The 22,150-nt window shown below is 48.0% G+C and overlaps 1 protein-coding gene and 1 pseudogene across 2 annotated transcripts in view; both read right to left on the reverse strand.

The window, feature by feature from the left end:
* Positions 1-22,150, reverse strand: part of IQGAP1 (IQ motif containing GTPase activating protein 1) — a 75,444-nt gene that overhangs the window by 35,408 nt on the left and 17,886 nt on the right. For both annotated transcript variants that reach the window (XM_037149125.2, XM_037149124.2), the window contains exons 3-8: positions 12,059-12,215; positions 10,579-10,656; positions 6,380-6,456; positions 2,364-2,431; positions 887-1,000; positions 192-370 (exon numbers count right to left, since the gene is read on the reverse strand). In XM_037149125.2, the coding sequence (XP_037005020.1) occupies positions 192-370; positions 887-1,000; positions 2,364-2,431; positions 6,380-6,456; positions 10,579-10,656; positions 12,059-12,215 (673 nt within the window). The remainder of the gene's footprint in view (positions 1-191; positions 371-886; positions 1,001-2,363; positions 2,432-6,379; positions 6,457-10,578; positions 10,657-12,058; positions 12,216-22,150) is intronic.
* Positions 14,962-15,102, reverse strand: LOC119052151 (uncharacterized; annotated as a pseudogene).

The following is a 22,150-nucleotide window of genomic DNA, read 5'->3' on the forward strand; positions in this document are numbered from 1 at the left end:
ACCCTGTGTAACTCCACTTCATTTATATGAATTTCTCAAAAAAGAAAACTATAGTGATAAAAACAGATTGGTAAGTGACTTAGGGGACAATGGTTAGGGAACCACACACACTTGTCAGAATTCCTCAAACCACACACTTAAAGGGGTGAGTGTTACTGTGTGTAAATAAATAACAGAGGTTCCATTCTTACCCTGTTTTTAGCATTTGTCATCTTGTCGTGCTTGGCCTGGTAGAGGACGTCCTGGTAAGTGGGCGCCAAGGACTCGTCGAGATTCACGAGCATGGCGTTGGGGTTCTTCAAAGCTGTGAACGTGTCGGCGGGAACCCTGCGGTCCACGGCCTCGTTGATGGCGATCACGGCAGCGTGCACTGAAAACAAGTTCAACACACAGAACGCTGAGGCTACACAGAGTAAAGGGTACAGGTCACAGGTGCAGAAAAGCCACACCGCGGCACACTATTCCAGAGAGGGGCGGGTCTCCGCAGCGCAGCAGCGGCTGGGGCCTGGAGGCCTCAGCGCCTCCTTAGCACACACAAAGCTGCGGCTCCGTATTCCGCATTCCAGATGCCGGGTTTGCAGACTCACGGGGAAATGGTCATCAGAGGGCCCTGCAAGGAGCATTTGTTATGGAAATGCTCTCACCCCTCATCATCATGTAAATGCCAGAAAAAAAAAATTCATCTCAAAGAGACACTGAAATGTAGAACTCACTTTCTAAGTGTTTGAACTGTAATCAAAACCAATCACTTGTTTCCAAGTAACTATGGCGTACAAGATTACAGCAGTGTTTAAAACTAGATGTACTGTCCGAGGTCATCGTCAGAGTATTAATTACTGGGAGCAGTAGCAATGACCCCGTTTGAACCCCCAAATTTCTCTCTTACATGCAGCTTCATCCACTGAGAGTTCGTTGGCCAGGATGCCCCCGATCTTGCTGAAGGCGGGCATCTGGATCCCGTACTTCTCCAGCTCAATCTTCATGTTGTTGATTTCTTCCTCTACAGGAAGAAATGAGACCAGGGTAAGTGCCTTCCCCAACGCAGAGAGGGAAGGAGATTCCTCAGCTACAAAAACGAGATAAGATGGCATCTACCCCTTCGGGCTGCTGAAAGGATGTACTGAGCTAGTCTACACCAAGCCCTGAACACAACAGCACCTGGTACATAACATGCGCTCGGTAGACATTAATGATTACTGATGGTTGCGATGGGCTCAAAAATAACTACAGCACGAGAAGGGCCCCCCAGTAACTAGGCCCTCAAAACGGCTACCTATGGCACTTCCCACAGTGAACGCATGAATGGAGCCGCACCGCAGGAAGCTCAGCGAGCAGCCAATGACAAGCCAGTGGGCTGTCTCAGTCTCTAAGATCCAAACCACTAGCCACCACTTAATTTCTAAGGCAGGAAACCAAAGGACACAGAAAACAACGGGTCAGGCCAGGCCCTCCCCCCAGGTCTGCTGCACAACGTCCCTGGCAGGAAAAACAGCACAGATAAAAAGTCGTATTACCATTTTTACAGTTCCCAGGCCTATAAAATATCGCCAGTGAGAAACACCTGGCTCTGTCTCACCCCTCACCAATACCGCCAAAGGACACTGTCCTTTCCCCCCACAAGCCCCCATCTCTTCAAGCATCTGACTACAGCAAATACGCAGAGCAAGCTGAATAAACGAAGTTTTAATATTAAATAAGCTAAATTTACGCCCTGGCCGGGTAGCTCAGTTGGTTAAACCGTTGTCCCATAGGCCAAGGCTGCGGGTTTGACACTGGTGGGGACACGTACAGGAAGCAAACCATGAGTAAAGTGCCTGAGTAAGTGGGACAAGCAAACTGATCTTTCTCTCTGTCCGTCTCTGTCTTTTCCTTCCCATCTCTCTCTGAAATCAGTTTTACAACATACGCAAGAATTTTAAATGAATGTAAATTTTTTTTTTAAATTACAGAATCATCATCTTTGCCACATCTCGCCCCCACCCCCCCCAGCTTTGCCCACAACAGCTGCTCTCTGGCAAGGACAGGGAGGGGCTGCCACAGTGTTTTCTCACGTGAATATTTAAAGGTACACGTTCCTAGTACGGGTTTTCTTTTATACACTACATGTGAACGTCGTTCCCAAGGCAGATGTAAGAAGACTGAGACTCAGTAATCATACCCTCCGTCATAACGGACAGAATAGAGCCTGGAATTCCAAGTTCAGTGTCCTTTCCCCCACACCAGAGAAGAGAGTTATTTATACTTCTTTCACCTCTGTTGCCATGGTATTTTTCAAGCACTACATCACTAAGATTGATTTGGTTGACTCTCCGGGCTATTTCCACATAAGCTGAGTATTTCCTGCCAGGTTTGTAACTCCTTACCAGTGAAGTCAACCTTTCCGTACAGGTCTTGAATCTGAGGAGCCAGGCCTAGTTTGAACAGGTACAAACTAGAAGACAAAATATGCAAAAGATTTAGACCTCTCAGCATGGCTAGCTGCTTCTGCTGCTCTTAAAGGAGAAAACCAGCATAAAGAACAGAAACAGCCCTGGTTGGTGTGGCTCAGTGGATTGAGCACTGGCCTGTGAACTGAAGGGTCACCAAGTTTAATTCCCAGTCAGGGCACATGCCTGGGTTGTGGGCCAGGTCCCCAGGTAGGAGGAGTGTGCGACAGGCAAACACACACTGATATTTCTCTCCCTCTCTTTCTCCCTTCCTTCCCCTTTCCCCAAAAGTAAATAAATAAAATCTTAAAAATAATAATAAAAAAAGAACACAAACACCCTGAACTCGGAGACACCCAGCACAACATTCCCCTCGGCAGTTAGAACACTTTGCCTCAGATCCTTACCTCAGTTTTACATAATAACACTGTCCTAAAAAGTCATGTGATGTAATGGAAAAAGTGCTGGGCTGGGAATGAGTAGACACAAGTTCAAATTCAACTTCCAGTATGAATCCAATGTGTGACGAAATGTCTGAAGTAACCTTTTAGCAAAGTCTCATGAAAATTATTCAGACAAAATCGTATTTAAAGTTGAATTCATATTACGGACGGAAAAGTTCGGGGTTGTTTTAGAGTTTTCAATAGAGTATATAGTGTATCCTTCCCTCTGTAAATGAAAGTCTACTGGACTCTAAGGCTCATGAACTCGGGGACAATACATAAAAGTCTTGCTCGCCAGCGTCCACTCAGAGCCTCGTGTACAGTAATAACAGTAATGAACACCTCAAAGGTAGCTAGGCGAGCCAGCGGCTACCAGCCTGAGCTCAGCTGGCTGCATTCTAAGGCCCCAGCAGATGGGACTCAGTAAATCAGACGTCAGAAGGGTGCTCCACGGATGGACGTGAGCAGACATTGGCAGCCTGGCAATAAGGAAGGGCATAAAAAGTATCTTTAAAAATTTTTTTGAAAAAGTGTCAAAGAAACAAACCATAGAAACTCAGTAAAGTAGTCAAAAATTTACAATTTTTGCAAATAATCTGTAAACCTCGGTATTAATGTAAACACAAATATGTGTAACACATATTAGATTCACAGAACGGATCAGAACTTTTATATACAATCTAAAAACAACCCTGCAAGTGTTCTGAACACATATCCGAATTTATGCGTCCACAGTTGCTAATGATTTTCTCTACGATGTACAAGTGTAAATCGTGCTATAATTAAGTGTTTCTCTTTAGGGTAAAACGCTGCCCTCTTGGAAGGTTTTGTATCTATTCAATCAACTTCCCAAAGCAGAGGAGCTATGTTTTCTCCAGGAATTTTTTCCTCTTTCATTCCTACTTTAAAACAGGAAATGGGCTATCTGATCTGATTTTGCCCATAAATGTGACTTTGAACCAAACTTAAAACTTCATTTTCAGCAATTTTGGGTTTCTTTTGAATTTAGGACAAAGATTTGTGGGTCTATTTAATCCCAAAATCAGTTCTTAGAAAAACAATACACCAAGGAACATTAAAATAAAGTATGTATATCTGTTTGGAATAATGGAGAAGTGGGGTTCTTATCAGGGAGTGGCATGTCACCCACAGCGTCACGTGGCATGAATGGAGTGCAGTGACCGACTCCGAATAATGCCATCAAGATGTAAAGGGAGGGGGGTGGGCAGGAAGGGAGACACAGGGAGGTGAGGCTTCTCTGCTCCTGCTGATCGGAAAGGCAGCTGGTGCTGCATCCCGTACGTACAGTGAGGTGGGAACCTGCCTTGGAAAAGACTGGCTTGTGTGGCAGAGAAGCTCCAGGTACACACGCTTCGTATGCATTCGCAAGTGTGGCCAACCCCCCAACACTATAAGGGAGGAGAGAAATCAGAAACCACCAGGCTGACCGCAGTGCTCCGTGCATACTTTCTAAGCAGAGTGCACACTGAAGAGAAATGGAGACCAACAGCCGACTTCCTCTCTCTCTCTGATTCCGACACCAGAAAGGCACAGCCAACTCTTCGGCTCCGTCTCCGAGACCGTGAGGACCTGGGGCCCAGGTCACACTGCAGGGACTAGTGACTGCAGAGAGGAACCTGGCCAGCTCAGCCTCCGGGCTGCCAAGTGCAGGGACCCACTGTGGCTGCAGCCGCCCAAGGTTATCCACACAGACAGACCTCTGAGTGCAGATTTTATCGGAATTAATCTGATTGTGGCTCAGATAAGTACATTTCCAATTGCTACAATCTGAAAATTCCCCTAGGTACCACCCATTACTCAGCCTTTTTAAAGACTCCTCTGGTTACCACTGTGTGTCCAACATCATGTATCCTCCGTGCCCCGGAGGGAAAATGTAGTGCGTGACCTCTGTCCCTAAGATGCTAATAACGCAACGGGGAGAAAAGGTTAAAGGTATGAAAGAAACAACACGTAACTAAAAACCAACACTAATAATTAGTCGAACAAGAAACACAGCCTGGGGTTTAGCTGAAGGCATGAGCCGGGGTCGCTGGGTATCTAAGAACCTCAGAGACGGTGGGAATGCAGTGGGAATGGAGTGGGAATGGAGCCGCCACCGCACCAGCTCCGCCAAGACAAACAAAGTCTCTGATAAAGGGCAAGTGCCACTTCCTTTTGACATTTATTTATAGGGCAGAAAGTATCCCCTGGAGTTGAAGGGGGGGGCGGGCAGGGAGATTTGTTACAATGTATGATATAGACACCCATTTGTTGTTTACCAACTGTGGGCCAGGCATCTAAGTGCGGGAGACGCAAAGATAAGTGAGGAATAAAGGAAATCGTTCTTGCCTCCACGGGATCCACAAAAAGCAAGTTCTGTGCAAGAACAAACAACCAGAGTACAATGTATCAAGCACATACTTGAAGTAAGAGCAGCAAAAGCCGGAAGTAGCTAATTTTGCCTGAGACATAAGAGGTTTAAAAAATGTATCAGTGGAGAGGTAACACTCTGAGCTAGCAGGAGAAAGGGCCTTCCGGCAAAGGCCCCTGCATGGCCCCAGCAGTGACAACAGTGACAGCACTACCGCACAGCTGCAGGGGAGGGAATGGCTGGAGGGAGGCTGGAAAGAGCCGTCAAAGTATTTTACCGAGGGTCTGATGTGAGCAGGGCTGTTCTGGAAAGACAGCTCAGGGGACAGCAGGGCAGATGGCCCAGAAGGAAGGGAGTCTACAGGGGGAAGTGCATGGAACGGAAGTTAATACGTTAGTCCACAGAAGAGATTCCCAGTTGGTCCTCAGTTATATCTTTCTTTCGTGGGTTTTACATGGCTTCCGGGGAAATCAAGGATTTGACCACTGAGGAAAACAGGCTTCTTATGGGTCAGCATTATACAAGCATTCACGTCAGTATAATTAACATTAAGCACACAGACAGGATGCCACCGGGAATGGGAAGCTCTAGCAGGAAATCTCACACTCGGTCCCGCCCCCTCTATCCGTCCATGGCCACCAGGTCGATGCGGACCGCTCTGCAAAGCTATTACCAACGCCCACACCCATCCTCCACCGCCCCACAGACAGCCCTCTCCCTTCCAGTTCTGTACTTTGTGGATTCTAAGAATCAGGAATCTGAAATAAAGTCATCTTCCAAGTTTACTATAAAACTGTGGGAAAACCTTGCTTTGTGTCACTTGCTATTTATTTGCGTTGGCATAAAAACTATTTAATGAACAAGTGGCTGGCTGAGGATGTAGAAAAAGAAATGAATTATAAATCAACCATTTGATATTTACTCGCATGATTTGAAAAGGTTGACAAAGATGGATTGAACTACTAGAGCAGCAAGACGGTCTATTTTGTATTCAGCTTAATCAGCTTGAAACAAAAAGGTAAACTAAAATTTTTCCAATGTAAATGATTTTTATAATTTTAAGAGATTTTTAATTAAAGAGAAAGAGCTTGTTCTCTGTATCTACGTACATGGCAAATTCTGTCAGGAAAATCAGTTACCTGAGCGCGTGGATACAATAGATGCACCTCGGCATGTTCTTCCGGTCATAGATGTCTGTGGTTTCCGGGTAAAATATCTGGGGAGAAACACAAGAAGCAGAGTAAGGCAGTCGTCCATTGGGTTTCTTTCTGATCTTTTCGCCAATCACCGTGATATGAATAAAACACTGGACAGTTAGAAAACACTGGTGGCATTCAGCAAATAACATCATGAGGGTGAAAAGACATTTCGTCCTAAGTAACGCAGGGGGAAAAGTGCTACAGTATCAGAGTGAAAAACACCCCTTGAAAAGGCCTTTTTGCTCAACCCAGCGCATCTCCCCAGGTACGTGAAAGTGACTTTCAGGTACTGCAGACTCAGACAAGGGTCACTGAAACCCAAGTTCTAGTCCAGTTTAAAACACTGACTTTGAAGGACTGCAGTCCCGCTCGTTACTCCCCACCCTGCAGTAGGTAGAGACTGAGCAGTGAGGCAACAAGGAGCACTGAATAAGCGCCTTCGGTCTATGCAAACCGCCACATTTAGACACTAGAAAACACTCCAAAGTATTAAGATGTGTTACACTGCTTGGGGGAGCCGGAAGGATTATGCAGGTGAAGTGGCCAGAATAGACGGGACTGTGGGAGGTGGGTGGTTTTCCTGGGTAGCCCTCAGGACAACTAATCAGTCACTGGGGTTCACCTCTGTCTGACTCCTCCCACAAGCTATAAGCCATTTATAGGCAGAGGCCAAGTCTGAGTTGCTCACTGCTGTATCTTCGATACCAAGTCCAGAGCCAAGGTCATGGAAGGAGCACTATGTCTGATGAATTTACGAATGAGGGCCAGTGCAAAAGAGTAGGTTGGGATTGGGGACAACTACGAACTTCAAAACCTATTCTCATGGCAATGAGGCGCCACATAATTCATTCTGTAATTTAGAGGGGAGGGGAGGAAAAACAATGGATTGGAGAAGTGAAAACGGAAGGAGGAGGTAACTGGCAGGATTCTGACACGGCAGCGGGAGAGAACCCCCGCACTTGGGGTCCGCTGCGGCCGTTCCGCCCTGTGTTCCATTCTGTGTTAGGCTCTTCCCACAGTAACCGGGGCTCCCCACGAGAAAGAACCTCCCACCTTGAGAAACAGGATGTATCAGAGCCATCCTTTTTAAAAATTCTTTTTGTATTTATTTTTACAGAGAGGGGACGGGAGGGAGGAAGAGATGGAGCGAAACATCCATGTGAGAGAGGAGCAGCAACTGGCCGCCGCTCGTATGGGCCTCGAGGCGGGACCCAACCCACAAACCAGGCCCCTGAGGGGGGGGGGGGATGGCTCCAGGGTCTTTCGCTTCCAGGACCGATGCCCAGCCAGCTGAGCCACACCAGTCAGGGGAGAATCATCTGTTTCGATCATGCTTCCAACTATCTACATGCTCACTTCCCACGACTGAGCTGTCCTCTTCCTGAAAGGTGAAAATCAGTCAGCGAGCCAGCCTTCCCGAAAACAGCAGGGCAGACATTTCAGGCAGTAACAGAAAAACAAGGCTGGTAGGTAGCAGGAGTCAGATTACGAGGACCTTGAAAGTCAGCCGAGTCTGAACCTGATCTCTGCGGGCCACAGAGAAGCCCTCACTTTGGAGCCAAGGACTAAAAACAGAGGCCCAGCGCCTCAGGAAGACCGACTGCAGACGAGACATGGGGTGCACTGAATGGTGTGTGTGGGGGGGGGGGTAGGAGCTAGGGAGGCAGGCTGACAGGCCGGGTGGACAGATAAAAGGGACAGACGCTTCAAAGAAATGAGGAAGGCTGGGGGGTGACTCCATCTGAGACGCCAAGGCGACTCCCTGGTGCTGAGACTGGATGGCTGGAAACCGGCCATAGGGTTCCACGTATTACAGACGAGGGGAAGTTAACGTGACGGAAGAGGTAGGTTTAGATGGAGAGATGAGAAATTTCAGGTGATAGAAAGCTGTCCCAGGAGAAATGTCCAATTGGAGGTACTCTTTATCTTAAAGGAGCCTTTGAAATAACTGAAATCTCGAGAATGAGAGAATGTAGAGCTGAGGCAAGGCTTGTACCCTGAGGAACGCCCACCACTGGGATATGGACGGTAGACCAAAGGACCAGAATAGCAGGGCAGACCGAAAACAATTTAAAAATTTAAACTCAAAATGTGAAATACTTCATGGAGGAGGTGGTCATTTGACTGTTTATAATAAACAGTCAAAAAGGAAAAGAGCCCAAAAATGATCAGAGTGAGTTTCTACTACTAACTGGCATGTACCATATAAAGAGATTAGGCAAGACACCCCGATCAGTCCTACAGACCTCCGGTCGAGTGCATATCACACATTAGGTCACGGCCAACGCTACCTTTCTAGGCCGGGTTCCTTCAGCCTGCACTGCTCAAAAGTCCGCGGGACCTGAGTCGTGCAGGGTGGACACTGCAAAACAGAGCCCCGAAAACCTGCTGTCCCCGAAAGCCTTGGGAATTCCATATTTGTTGCAACTGTGGCCCCAGACAATTCCCTCCCGTTAGTGAACAAGAAAGCCAAGCAACTGCCATCATTAAAAGAGCATTTTATAGCAACAATACTACGAGCAAAGGCAACCATCCACGAAGCTCTCGGGGCCATTTACAAGAGGCTCAATCGTCACTGCCCGACCGGCAGAGCACGGAAAAAAACAGGAACAGGAAGTTGCAGGTGCCAAGTGGCCATCACCACTTGACGTATTGCATTTCCTGACATTTTGTGGGGCCTCCTTCTCTACCAGAGCAAGGAAGAAAATGAACTTGGCTCCAGAAAAAAAGGGGGAGGGGAGGATAAAAGCTTGTGCTCTGCAAAGCCTCAGCTGTGGACTGAGCTCTGCCCTCAACAAGCAGACAGGCACCAAGCTCTGTCCTGTGCACACGAAACAGCCACTTCCCAACACCTACATCTCACTGCTGTGCGCGTTCAGGGGGGTCTGGCCGCAGACACGATTTTGTTGTCTTCGTCTTCCTTTTTTTGGTCACAAACATTTAGAGTCTATAGTAAAGTATGAAGAAAAAAACAAACCCACCCCCCAATCTCATCCCGCAGAAACGGAAACTGCATCTCTTCACAGATTTTTCCCAAGAACGCTCCCTTTATTTTTACACAAAAATGGTGATCTTGTCTTAGCCGCCACACAAGTTCTTACGACCTTAGCCTGCTGTGTTTCCCCCACTGAGCACATCACGGGGTGATGTCAGCCTTTTCAGTGGCTGCGCAACACCGGGCCGGCTGTGGCGCGACCAAGACCCCCAGTGACGGAGCCCGAGGTTTGCTACCAACTTTTCTGCCATAAGCAAGGCTTGAAAAACCCCTTGCGTCTGTATCTCTCTGTGCTTGTCTGTTCGTTGGGTGGTGGGTGGGGGGGGATAAACGCCTAGAAGTGGGATTCTCAGGCCAAAGGTACGAGGCGGGGGTGGGGAATGGTGTCCCTGCCTCCAGAGCAGCCTGTGCGGCTGCAGGGGACCGGGCCACCAGAGGGGGCGATGGCACTCAGAGCCACACTGAGCTACCTCCTCAGCAAGGCACTCGAGGACACACTCTCTCCCCTTATCAACACCGCAGCCACCACTCCAAGCTCACTGGGCAGCATACACTGCACACGGGACATCAGAGACACCTCAATACAGCTGGGAAACAAACCTACAGCCACCACCAAAGCTACGGGGGAGTTAAGGTCATTATCCGGCCTCAACAATCTGAAATACAAAACGGCCCTCCATGCTCCCCACAAGTCTGGTTTTTCCGAAGCTGGGAGATGGCATGTCTAAAGTATTCTCTTACATTCCCTAAAGTCAAATTTCAATGTAACAGCTTTGTGAATAATTTTTTTTTAACAAAAGAGAGAACTGTAAACTTTAAAATGGTGAATTTTATGGTCTGTGAATTTCAGCGGAAGTCTACAACTTGAAGTAAAAGTAAATGACATCATAGGGAATTTCTCTAGGGTGGGGTGAAGCAGGGATGAGGAATATGAAACAAAAACTATTTTCTGAAAGAAAGGGAAGAGATCGTAAGTACTTTTTAAAAAAAACAAGCAGCACAGACTCAGTTGAAAGTGAAGCGCACTCTCCCGACAGAACGAGAACCTCACACCCCAGGGCCCCAGCGGGACCAGGACCGGGACCGGGACCGGGACCAGGACCAGGACCAGGACCGGGACCAGGACCGGCACGGCGCTGCTCACCTTGGGCAAGCCGATGTCGTCCATGGCGTTCAGCCACTGAATCACGTTGTCTGTGTGCCGGAAGTGGAGGCCGGTCGCCTGGGACAAACAAGGGAGGGTTAGGCACTGTTGGCAAGAGGGACACAGATGCTAAATAAAAGCCCTCTTAAAAAGTTTCCTTGTGAGACTCCCCTAAAATTCAGTGTCTTTCCACAGGGTTATGCTCACGTTCCAAACCCAAAAAGCCAGATCCACAGCTTCGCACCTCTCACTTAAGAACGACCGGGAGTCTCCCTGCATCTAGTGCACGCGGCAGAACGCGGCCTTTAGGACTCAGTTATCCTGGGTTGTTTCCTGCGGGGACACCTACGAGGGGCAGTCACCTCACCCCGCTGAGTCCAAGGGTTGTCCCACTTGTAACACCTACTTTACACATTTGTTATAAAGACTAAATGAGGAAACATACAAAAAGCCCTCGATGTTGTGTCTGCCAATGATACAAAGTGATACATATTATTAAACATTTTTAAATATCAGGGCTTGCATGCTACCACTACAAACAGTCCCCTCTAAACCTCCATGTCTGGTGTTTTTTAGGAAGATTTACCCTTAAGCGGGGTTGGGGCGGGACTATGGTTTTCATTGTTGCTGCAGTCTCCACTCTTCCTTAATGCCCAGCTATTTCTGTCATACCTTTTCCAGACTCTCAACAGAACAGCTCCAGAGTGGTCTTCAGAATAACTGCTCACTTAAAACTCAATATGTAAGTATTTGCTTTTTGATTAAGAAAAGTTTCTGTTTGAGATTTCAATTTGACATAGGGTCTATACCGTCCTTGTTTTCCTTTATATGGAAACATAAAAATCTCTTTTGATTGTATCTTCATCCTTAACTCATTCTGAGTTCTGGCCAAATACTTACAATCAACCCCTTTAACATTTGCTCCTGGCTTTGCAGTCTTCCACTGTCTTTTACGGCGCCCCTTTCTTCCCACAAGAGCTCACCGGAAAGCCGCCCCCCGGCTCCCCACCGAGTCCCTGCGGACAACAGATTCTGGTCCCTGTCAGCCTGACTGAGCAGTCGGTCCTCTTCCTCAGGGCCTTGGGCCACGACAGTCAAACCCTTGTACTGATCTCCACATTCTGAAACTGGATCACCTTCCCCTTTATCTCACATTCTCATATCACAGGATGATCTTTTTTCCTAAAATTGCTTTCAATTTGCCAACGAATCTCAGTGCTCAGTTAAAATTAGATTTAAAGTAATAGTTCCCCTAGTTACCTCCTCTACCTTCTAAGAAATAAAAAATTTCATTAAGGGCCATGAATACCCACCATCATAAGAAAATACCGACGACTACGTCTTGACTTCGAGCTATTTTCTCCACTCGGCCGGTGGAGAAGATAAACACATTTCTCAATAACTCTCACACACGATACAGCCTGCTGACCTTCTCTCTTAAGTTGACGAACAATTAGGCAGCCAGCAAGGAAGGGCTCACCTTGTACCTCGTCTGCTCGCGGTCGTAGATCTTCTTCAGGGACACCACTCTGGGGGAGAAGAAGTTCCCCAGCTTGGCCAGGTAGACCCCGTTCCGAAGGCCCTCCTCCAGCTCCGTGGTGGGAGGCAGGTCTTCCCCGAGGCAGGCTTCCATCCACCTGCACAGAGGGCGAGGGGACTTGAGAAAAGGCAGGAAGGTCTGAAGCGTTTCGCACAAAATTCAAGCTTCGTTTCCATGCTCCTCTGAGAGGCTTAAGAGGCATAAGCAACAGTCTTTTAAGATCCAGTTTCACATAAATCCTTGCCCAGTCAGATCTCAGAAGCAGGGAACTTAGGAAAATTCCTGAGCATGAATGCCACCTTCTTCTCCACCCTGCTTTCTGCTCCTGGGCAGCGGGGCCAGCTGGCTCCCCAGGTCCCAACTGCCCCATGAACCTCAGATCCTTTCCCTCAGTCCTTAAAATACTCCTTAGGAGTTCCTAAGAAAAACTATTTGTAACTGAGGCCACCATCTCAACTGTTCACAAATTTAAGTTTATTGCTGAAGTTCTCTTCTGGTTTTACAATTCAGAACCCACAGTGAATTTCTTGGTTCAAGGTTTTATGGCTGTTTTGGGTTTAAATAAAATCTTTAAAATAAATAAATACATAAATAAGATGATCCCAGTCAAATTCTGCAAGGCTGACGTTAGAAGAACAGTAATTTCCCTGTTGCCGCCAAGTTCTACAGAACGGTCGCTCGGCCTCATTTTCTAATCTGTGCTGCCTTTAAAGCGGCAGCGACTGTCTGGCACGCAGTGGAGTCCTGAATAAGCACTGCCTGGGCAGAGGAGTGGACCAGAGAGCGTGGGGGTTATTTCCTAAACTCGACGATGGTAAATGAAATTCTGTCTCCTGACTTTTCTCGCAGCTGGAACCTCAATGCCGGGAGGCGGGGAGGGGAACAAACGAGTTTTCCAGAAGAGATGCCACAGTAACTCAGTCAGACAGCAGTCTGTGAGTCACAAAACCCGTCCCGCACTCCCGGGAGGGCCTGAAGACCAGAGGGCAACATGGGAAGAACACAGGCCACCGGCAGAGAGAACGGTCTCGCGGTCTCAGGACACATCTCGTCTAATAACCCCTCCGACACTTTCCTGCTAAAAGAACACAGCGAACAGCTCCTGGCAGGCCCAGCTCTCGGGAGACACTCTAACTCGCGATGATGAGCAAGGGCAAACCTGGGCCAACTCTAGCGTAGGTCAGCCACAGGTCTTCATGAAACAGTATAAAGAAAAAATTACTTTTCTCCTCAAAATGAGGTCAACGCACAGAAAAGGCGATGAAGGAACAGCACAGTAAGAGACTTGGCCTTGGAGCAGAGCCAGTTGCCCAAGCTGGGCAGCCTTTCCTCTCTTCTTCTGGGTTTACTCGGTTAATACCGAAGTGGAAGGAGGGACGCGCGAGGGCTCCCGCAAGCCCTGTCTGTGCCTCCCCCAGTCTCACTGCGACAGGATAGGCCTGATGACCAGCTAGAGGAAGACAGTCAGTACGGTGAAGCGGAACACCCTGCACATCCCACGAGTGTGAGGCCAGAAGAGAGGCCCACTGTGGTGGAAGCAGCGAGCAGAGTCAAAGGCCATCGAGGATGAGACCAGAGGCAACAAGTGCTGGGGAGAAGAGAAAAGGGAGCCCTTGTGCACTATTGGGGGGCCTGTAAATTAGTGCAGTGACTATGAAGGAAATGCGGAGGTTCCTCAAAAAACCAAAAATGGAACTGCCGAAGGATCCCGCCTTTCCGCTTCTGGGTATGCAGCCCAAGGAAAAGAAAAGGAACTCTGGTCTCAAAGGCAGAACTGGACGCCCAAGTCCGTTGCAGCGTCGTTCACAAGAGCCAAGGTATGGGAACCGCCCACCTGGCCCTCTGCCTGCAAATGGATAAAGAGGATGCGGAGTGCGCATGCGTCCGGGTGTGCGCATGCGTCCCAGTGTACGCAATGAAATACTATTCAGCCAGGAGAAAGAAGAAAACCCCACCACCTGGACAGATTCTGCACAGTATCACTTACATGCGGAATCTTAAACACACCCACCCCCCGCCCCACACCTCACAGAAGCAGGAGAAAAGCCTCAACTACGGGAAACGCAGTGACTACAGTGGGTAACACTCTATTGTGTAACTGAAATTTGCGGAGAGAGTAGAACACAAATGTTCTCACCAAAATGAATGAACATGTGAGGTGACGGATATGGTAACTAACGACATGGCCCTTTCACAATGCGTGTGTATAACTACCCGTGACAATGTGCACTTAGAATATCTTACAGTTTTGTATGTTAATTGGCCAGCACCACTTTTTTAGCAAGTCTCATATTTAACACTGTCTTAAAACAATCCTCACAGACTCTCACGGTTGGAGAGCTCACTAAAGACCCGCCAGTTCACACCAACTGCCCCACTGCCTCTCCCCTCCCACTCCCCTCTCACTTGAACGAGCCAGTGCTCCCAAAACACCCTGTCAAACCAGGACACAGGCTCACACTGCCACTGCTGGCAGGTCAAGGGCACAAGAAGCGCTGGGAGGCGACGGTGCATGCAAGGCTGGTCTGCAAGGCTATGACAGCTTTCTTTCATCCCAGTCGTGGGGACCCTGAAGGGCTTTCCAAAGGGGGATGACCTGAACGGATCCGTGTTTCAGAACATCATTCTGACAACCAGGGGTTTGCACATTTTTAAGTGCGATGTTTCTACAAGGACAAATGTTTGAACAAATAAGTCACTGAAGAAAAAAAAAAGTTCTGAGAATATCCTGCCCTACCAAGTGGTTGGTGATGGGCCATGAGCACCTGACCTGGGATCGGGACTCAGCCACGGCCACAGCAAAACTCACATTCCTTTCTTTCTTTCTTTTTTTTTTTTGAGACCCGTGTCCTAGCGCTTGAGGAAAGAACCAACGGACTGAAAACTGTCAGCACCGAAGACACGACATCAAGAGGGCCGGACACCTTCCCCTCACCCTCCACACTTTACGGGGACCAGGGCTGCATGCCCAACACCTGCCAAAACTCACACTACTTACAGTAGTTCTCAGAAGAGTGGGAGCAAGTGGAGAGAGGCATTCTTAGTCCTTCCTCTGACAACAAGGGACAGAAGCTTTCGACATTTTATTCTCCTCAATGGCTTGTTTTCCATATAAGTAACATGCCCCCCCCCAAAAAAGTCATCTCTACCACCACGTGACAGAGAGTAAGCTGAACACTTGGCATGAATTATCTCACCTGACACTTACGAAACCCGGTAAGGGAAGTAGTATAATGGGCTCCTACAACTAACCTGCCCAAAAACACCCATCTGGTTTGCAAGTGGCGAGCTCACTCTGGAACCCAAGTTTACATAATTCTGAAGGCCCAACACCATTGCCACAACACATTGCCACCGTCGGAAATGACAGCTACCACCTGGTGAACACCCAGGGACGGAGGCTCCGGTTCTGCAGCTGGAGCCCCTGAGGCACCACGTACCACGGTCCAGGGCCCAAGGTACGGAGCACCCTGGGAAAAGGACACAGTTGGAGCGACCGTGAGCGCTTCGACAAACGCCTACCTTTTGTATGACCGCATAGTTCTTCTCATAAATAACCCTTATCCACCTTTCATATTTAGACTTTTCATAAAGCTTTGTTTTACACATATTTTAAATCCATTTACCCCCCCCAAATCATGTGCCCTGACTGCCACATGTCCACTCGGAAAAGAGTTTTAATGGGCCACTCTAGGCAACACACACTAAAGGCGCTGAACACCGGTCCCCAGCCCTGCGGAGGTCGCCTTCTTAGAACAGAGATGCTTCACACACTGGCTGCAACAGGAGACGACACCTGAACTTTGGAAGCTCAACTGTATTCGGGGGTGAAACATGGGAAGAGGAGACGGTTAAGAAACGAGCAGCGCGCTGAAGGAACTAGGCAGCGCCACACAGGGGCGCCCGGAGAGATGCGTCTGGAACACAGCGTTTTCAGCAGGTGGTGGGGACCGCCACGTGTTCAGACGGAACAGTCACCAGGACAACAGCCCGGAAGGACTCCAGAGGAAAGTATTGAGCAACTGTTTCAGGAATCCAGGTGAGAGAGGAGGCCTTCAACCAGGGCAATGTTGGAAACGGGAAGAAAAACGGTGACTCATCACAGGAAGAACCTCTGCCTGCCAGTCCGCTTGCTGGGGGCGGGGTCAGCAGGGGAGGGGCAGGCTCTGACGGTAAACCTCCAATGCATTAGAGGTTTTAAAAATAAATAAATAAAAGGAGGGAAAAATATAGATGAATGGCTGTATAATCTTGAAATGGGAGATACCTCCCCAAACAAGGCTATGGAAGCAGAAATCATGAAGGAAGAGGGGGAAAATTTTGCTATACAAAAAGCAGCTAAACTCTAGACAGCAATTTTTTAAAATGTAAAAAAATTTTAAATAAAAAGATAAACTGTGGGGAAAATTTGTAGCATATAACAAGGAACTAATAATTTGCTATAATCTTTGTAATGTATATATGCATATTAAATGCTTAAAATAAATAAAAGGACAAATATTTCCCTAGGAAAAAAAACGGGTTAGAAACACAAAAAGTTCACAAAAGAATACAAATGGCCAGTAATTAGAGGAAAAAACTTCTTAAACTCATTACTAATCAAAGATATGCAAATTAAAGGAACAATAACACCATTTTCAGCTATCAGACTGGCAAAGATAAAAAAGAACGATAGCAACTTAGCATTGTCCAATATGTGGGCAAACTCCACATTCTCACACTGTTCCAGAAGAAAATCTGGCAGCCTGTACCCTCCATAGTAAACTTGCAGAAACTTCTATAAAAGGGAAAAGGCTGCTTTATTTTTAAACGATGATTTGGTGACTTGTGGTTGGATGACTAAAGAAAGATGACGCCATGAAGCAAGGCTGGGGACTCCAGGAAAAGCGGGCCAGAAAGACAATAAATCTGCGCCTGAAACCCGCTCAGGCCAGTAAGTCCAGGGGCCTGTGGGCAGTAGCCTGCGGGCAGCTGGGACTCCGGGTCGGGTCCAACAGACTCAGCAGGGACCAGGGGGCGTAAACGATGATGGCCCCACAGGAGTGGCTGGGCTCTCTGGAGAAGCAGGATGCCCAGGAAAAAAAAAATGGTCAAGGACTGCGCCTCAGAAAGGGGCCTTTAGGAGACAAATATTACAGAGAAAGGACAGCCACTGTAATAAATAGAATGGAAACCATGAGAGAACCCCATGACGGCAACCAAGAAGGAAAATGCTTCAAGAAGCTGGACAAGGTCACCAACTTCAAATGCTGCCGAGAGAAACAGAGAAACAGCGGCACTCTGGGCGGCAGAGAGAAGAGACTGTGGCAGATAAGGAAGAATATCCCCCTCAACCCCCCAATAAGGGGATTCACAGTGAGGGGAGGCAGGAGGAGGCAGATTACTACAACCAGAAAAGCAACTAGGGGCGGGGAACTTGAAACCTCGCCCCTAGTCTACAGAAGCAAATGTAGACTTCTTTTTCAAGAGTTTGAAACAGAAAGAAAGGGTTCATCTGAGATGACAGCATGTCCAAGGAAGGATGTCTGTCTGTCTGTCAGCCTGTCTCTCTTTCTCCTTCTCTTATGACTGTAGAAGAGGCACTCACTTGCAGCCTGCAAGGAAAGAAAAGGTGGAGGGGCTGAAGACCTGACAAATAAAGAACAGAAGGAAGCAAGGCTCTGCAGCTAGCTGTGGAAAGGAGTGTGCCCACTTCTTCCTGGAGAAAAGAGGGAAGGAAGTGAGAACGAGCAAGAATGACATTTATCTAACTAAACTCTGAACTTCAGTTTTCTGTCTGTAAAACAGGGTTAGGGACAGCGCCTGTTCTTATAAGATGGTTGTAAAGTGAGCTCATGTACACAACACTAGCAGGCTCTAAGCAACAACAGCTATGTGTTTGTGTATGTATTTGTGAGTGTGTGTGTGAGATACTGAGAGCCCAGAAACGAAACCTGCTTCTAGAGCCTAACGCCCAGTAACTTGCGTAACGATACCTGCCTGCCTCATCCTACTGACATTTGTGCGGAGAACAGACATGTGGCCCTACCCATGCCACCACTCAGCAAGACAGAGGAATGGCTATTTGGAGAACGCCACTGTAGTGACCCTAAAAAAGCCCAGGCCAACCGCGCACGGAGAAAGGAATCGGAGTGCGAATCGGGGTCTGTGAAGAGGAAATCCGCCGAACAAGTTCGGCAGAGCACATGACTGCAGCGGTTTCCCAGCTCTGCGCAATACAGAAGGGGAACCAACCAATGCCGGAACTGACTACTCCAAACCACTGACATTCGGTTCCTCCGGGGACGGCCACCCTGCCGCCACACCCAGCTTGCACAGCCAAGGCCCCCTCATGCCAGGGCTACTCGCTGCTACAACCTCCCCCAGTGGGGCCATCTTTCCTTGCAATCAGAATTCCACCTCACCACGAATACATCTGAGCACCGTCTAGGCACAGGAAACAGCCTAGCAATTTCTTTAGTGTGGTAAGAGCAAGTCTGGACAGAAAGGAGTGTAGAGCATTCAATAAAGCATTCTTTGCCATATGAAGAGGGAGGGGCATTAGGGCTGGTTTCCCAGAGAGCATGGCACTGAGGTCTTGAAGGGATCAGTGCGTGTGCATGTGCGTGTGTGCACGTGTGTGATGGGGGAGAACACTTCCGAGGGAGGAGAATGTGCAGGCCCTCTGAAGGATATGAAGCAGAAATGAATGATGGAATCTGACCTAAGCAGTCGCTCCAAGTAGTATGGGCTGGGGGGCGGGGGGCAGGAGGAGCTGAGAAAGTACTGAATGCCGAGATCCCGGCAAGAAAGGATACAGGCTTGTTCCCCAAGCCGTGTGAGCAAAACAAAAAACCTTGTTATCTGCTTTTTAAAGAAACTTCTGAGTATCAGTTAAACCAATCCGATCAGCTATCGGAATGAGTGAAAAAGAAGGGAAACGCTTCTGAAGTAGCTTATTTCACCTCTGTGCTTCCTGACACCCAGTGCAGACCCCCCCTGAGCAAACCACCGAACTCTTTGAACTGAACAAGGTGTGTCAAGCCCACTGGCCAAAATTAAACCTCCAACTGTTATCACCTTCCCAAGAGGCCACTGGAACAATGGAAGCTGGATGATGACAGTTGTGCCACTTGGCAAATTTACTAAAAATCATTTAAGTTGTATATTAAAAATGGGAGAATTTCACAGCAAGTAAATCATAGTCCAGTGAAATTTGTAAAAAGCCCCCGGGCTCAGAGATCAACTCCTCACTCCTTGACTCAGCTTCAGAGGCAGAGCCTGAGAGACATCCCCACATTGGAGTGATCTTTCCACATATGAAGACCTTTTAACCTCAACGGACAGGAAAAAAATCTTCAAACCGTGTTAACCCTTGATGATAGCTCGAGTCTCTGCAGCTACACCCTAATCACAGCTGGCTCTGAGCAGCATTCGAGAGAGAAAAAAAAAAAAAAACCAGTCCCTAGTCCTCTGAAAGGAAAAGGCAGGACTGTGCCCTCTGCAAAGCCGTCCTGAGCCACCGCCCACGCAGCAGCAGCTGCCGAAGCCCAGGGGGACAGGCAGAGCCGGCAGAGCAAGTGCCACCTGGGAAATTTACTTTTCAGATCTGGTGCTCGGTGAGGACATGCCGGGAGGAGGGGTTCACTGCGACACTCATTACAGAGAGTCCGTGCCCTCAGAGGCTCACGGGACGTCAGGGAAGGGAAGAGTGTAGGCACTTACTGTAAGAAGCTGTAATACAGATCATCGTGGGGAGGTGTGCTACAGAAACACGAGAGGGGCCTCTAACTCAGACCTGGGGGAAGGGTGGAGTCCAGGAAAGCTTCCTGGAAGAGGTGCTAACCGAATTTATTTTCCTAGATAGGTAACATATGTACCCAGGTCAAAATTCAAAAATATAAAAAGGAAGAAAATTTCATGAAGTGAGCAGACAAGTGTCATATGCTGCTGAGATTAGGAAAGAAAGTGCCAAAAACGTTCCAGTGGGTTCAGTAATTAGGTCGCGGGTGAGCTGAGCCGGAGAAACTCCAGTGGAGGAGGAGGGCCCATGAGTCACTCCCACACGAGGTGAGGCAAAGCGGTGAGGGGGCAGGGAGTGAAGACAGGTTTTCCTGGAAGGAAGAAAGGACAGTAATCACAGTGAGATACGAGAGTGTATCGTGAAGCGGGGCACATGTTTACATGCTAAGGAGAGAGAATCAGGAGGAAAAAAAATGGAATAGGCGTGCAAGGAGAAACAAAGGCGGAGTCCAGACCACAGACAGAGGGAAGGCCCCCCTCCCACTGGTATGGGGAAGGAGGTCAAGGCAGCACACTAAACTCGCTGGGATAAATGTGTTAGACGGAAAAACTGAGATGGTTTGCAGAGCACACAGACGTTCATCAAGCTATAAAATGGGCAGCTAGGGATGGAGAGGCCTGCTGAGAATCAAAGTTTGGTTACGAGTTTTGATCGGCCTCACCCACCTCTGACCATTGAAACGCTTTCAAAAGTCACCTCTTCCATGAACTCTTCCATGATCTACCACTGGACATAATCTCTCCTTCCTCCAAACTTCCTCTAACTTTCCCTAGGGCACTTTATATACCTCTCTCTCTCTCTCTCTCTAAGATTTTATGTATATGTTTTTAGAGAGAGGAGAAGGGAGGGAAAGAGGAAGAAGAGACAGGACCAAACTTTGTATCTTTGTTTCTCTTTAACTCTTAATAGAGTTAATTAAATACAGAAGAGCGGAACCCTCTTCTGATTCATCTTGGAAGCACTGGTGCTCTGCAAATAACTGCTGAATGACACAAACCGTCTCTGGCCTCCACGATAACCAAACAAGAAAAAGAAAAGAAAAGAAGACATTCCCCTAACCTCTCAGCACCACGACACCGAAATTCTCTTCACCACTGCAATCCCCACGCGTTGCCCCAACTCCACTGCACAATATTCCTGAGCATGTACTTTGTGGGAGGAGGTGTGGCTGGGTACCAAGAAGCAGAAAAAGACCGTCTCGACCCTGAGAGAACGCGAAAGAATAAGGCAAACATCGTGTAGCTAAGCTTCCCTTTCTCTCCCACACCTTCCCGTTGATCTTGCCAAATGCAGTCATAAAATACTCTTTCCTCATCTGAACTCTCACACTTCAACTGCGGCATTTCCTTAGCAACCATTTAAGGCCTGTGACATTAGCTAGACCTTTCATCCTCTGACGCTGAGTAACTTGTCAAATGGTCCTGCGCTGCTATCGGCCCAATCAGTCTGTAAGGCCCCCCAGGGCAGGACTGGGTGGCACTTTCGCACTTCGGCATCTTCTCCAGTTCCACCAGAAAGTCCTGAACGACAGGGAGCTCCAAACTGGTTCTCACCTGCTTTATTTCATTGAAAGTGTTTTCTCCAACTTTTTTAGCCATGTCAGAAAAGAGGGAGACTGAGGGACGGAGGGGGGAGGGAGGAGGAGAGAGAGAGAAAGAGCAATGAAATATCATCAAGCCATTCATAATACTTTTTAAGGACAGCACAGGAAAGGAAAATAAAAACTGTTTGAGCAACATGAGAAAGTACCGAGGTTAGAACATAATCTTCCATTAACTGTCATACAGTCTATGTTCGAAAATCTGCAACGCGGGTTTCTGCAAAGCAAATTCCCTTTTGCAAAGGGAAATTTTTTAAAGGACTTTCTTATTGTTTTAAAGCTCTCCCTCATATTATGCACATTTCCATTGCCTAGCTCCGCTCCTCTGATACCACGTATGATAAACGGAACCCCTCTCCTCCAGTTTCCAGGAGTTTTTCTGATAATGTAGGCACAGTGTTGATGGTTGAATAAACTCTCATACTGGATGCCGGCTTGAACTGAGAATCTACGTTTCTACGGTACCTCTAAATCTTGTTTCACTACTACTACTACTACTACTACTACTACTACTACTACTACTACTACTACTACTACGCAACCTCGGTCCTTTCCATTTCCCCACTTCCGTCAGGGGGTACAGATCCTTCCTGATCCCGGCTGGGTGGGGGTGGGGGGCTGCTCCGGTCCTGCGGCGACAACCACCCCC

The sequence above is a fragment of the Artibeus jamaicensis genome, unplaced genomic scaffold, assembly GCF_021234435.1.
Source record: "Artibeus jamaicensis isolate MK-2021 breed Jamaican fruit bat unplaced genomic scaffold, CSHL_Jam_final scaffold_612, whole genome shotgun sequence".
Taxonomy (NCBI): Eukaryota; Metazoa; Chordata; class Mammalia; order Chiroptera; family Phyllostomidae; genus Artibeus; species Artibeus jamaicensis.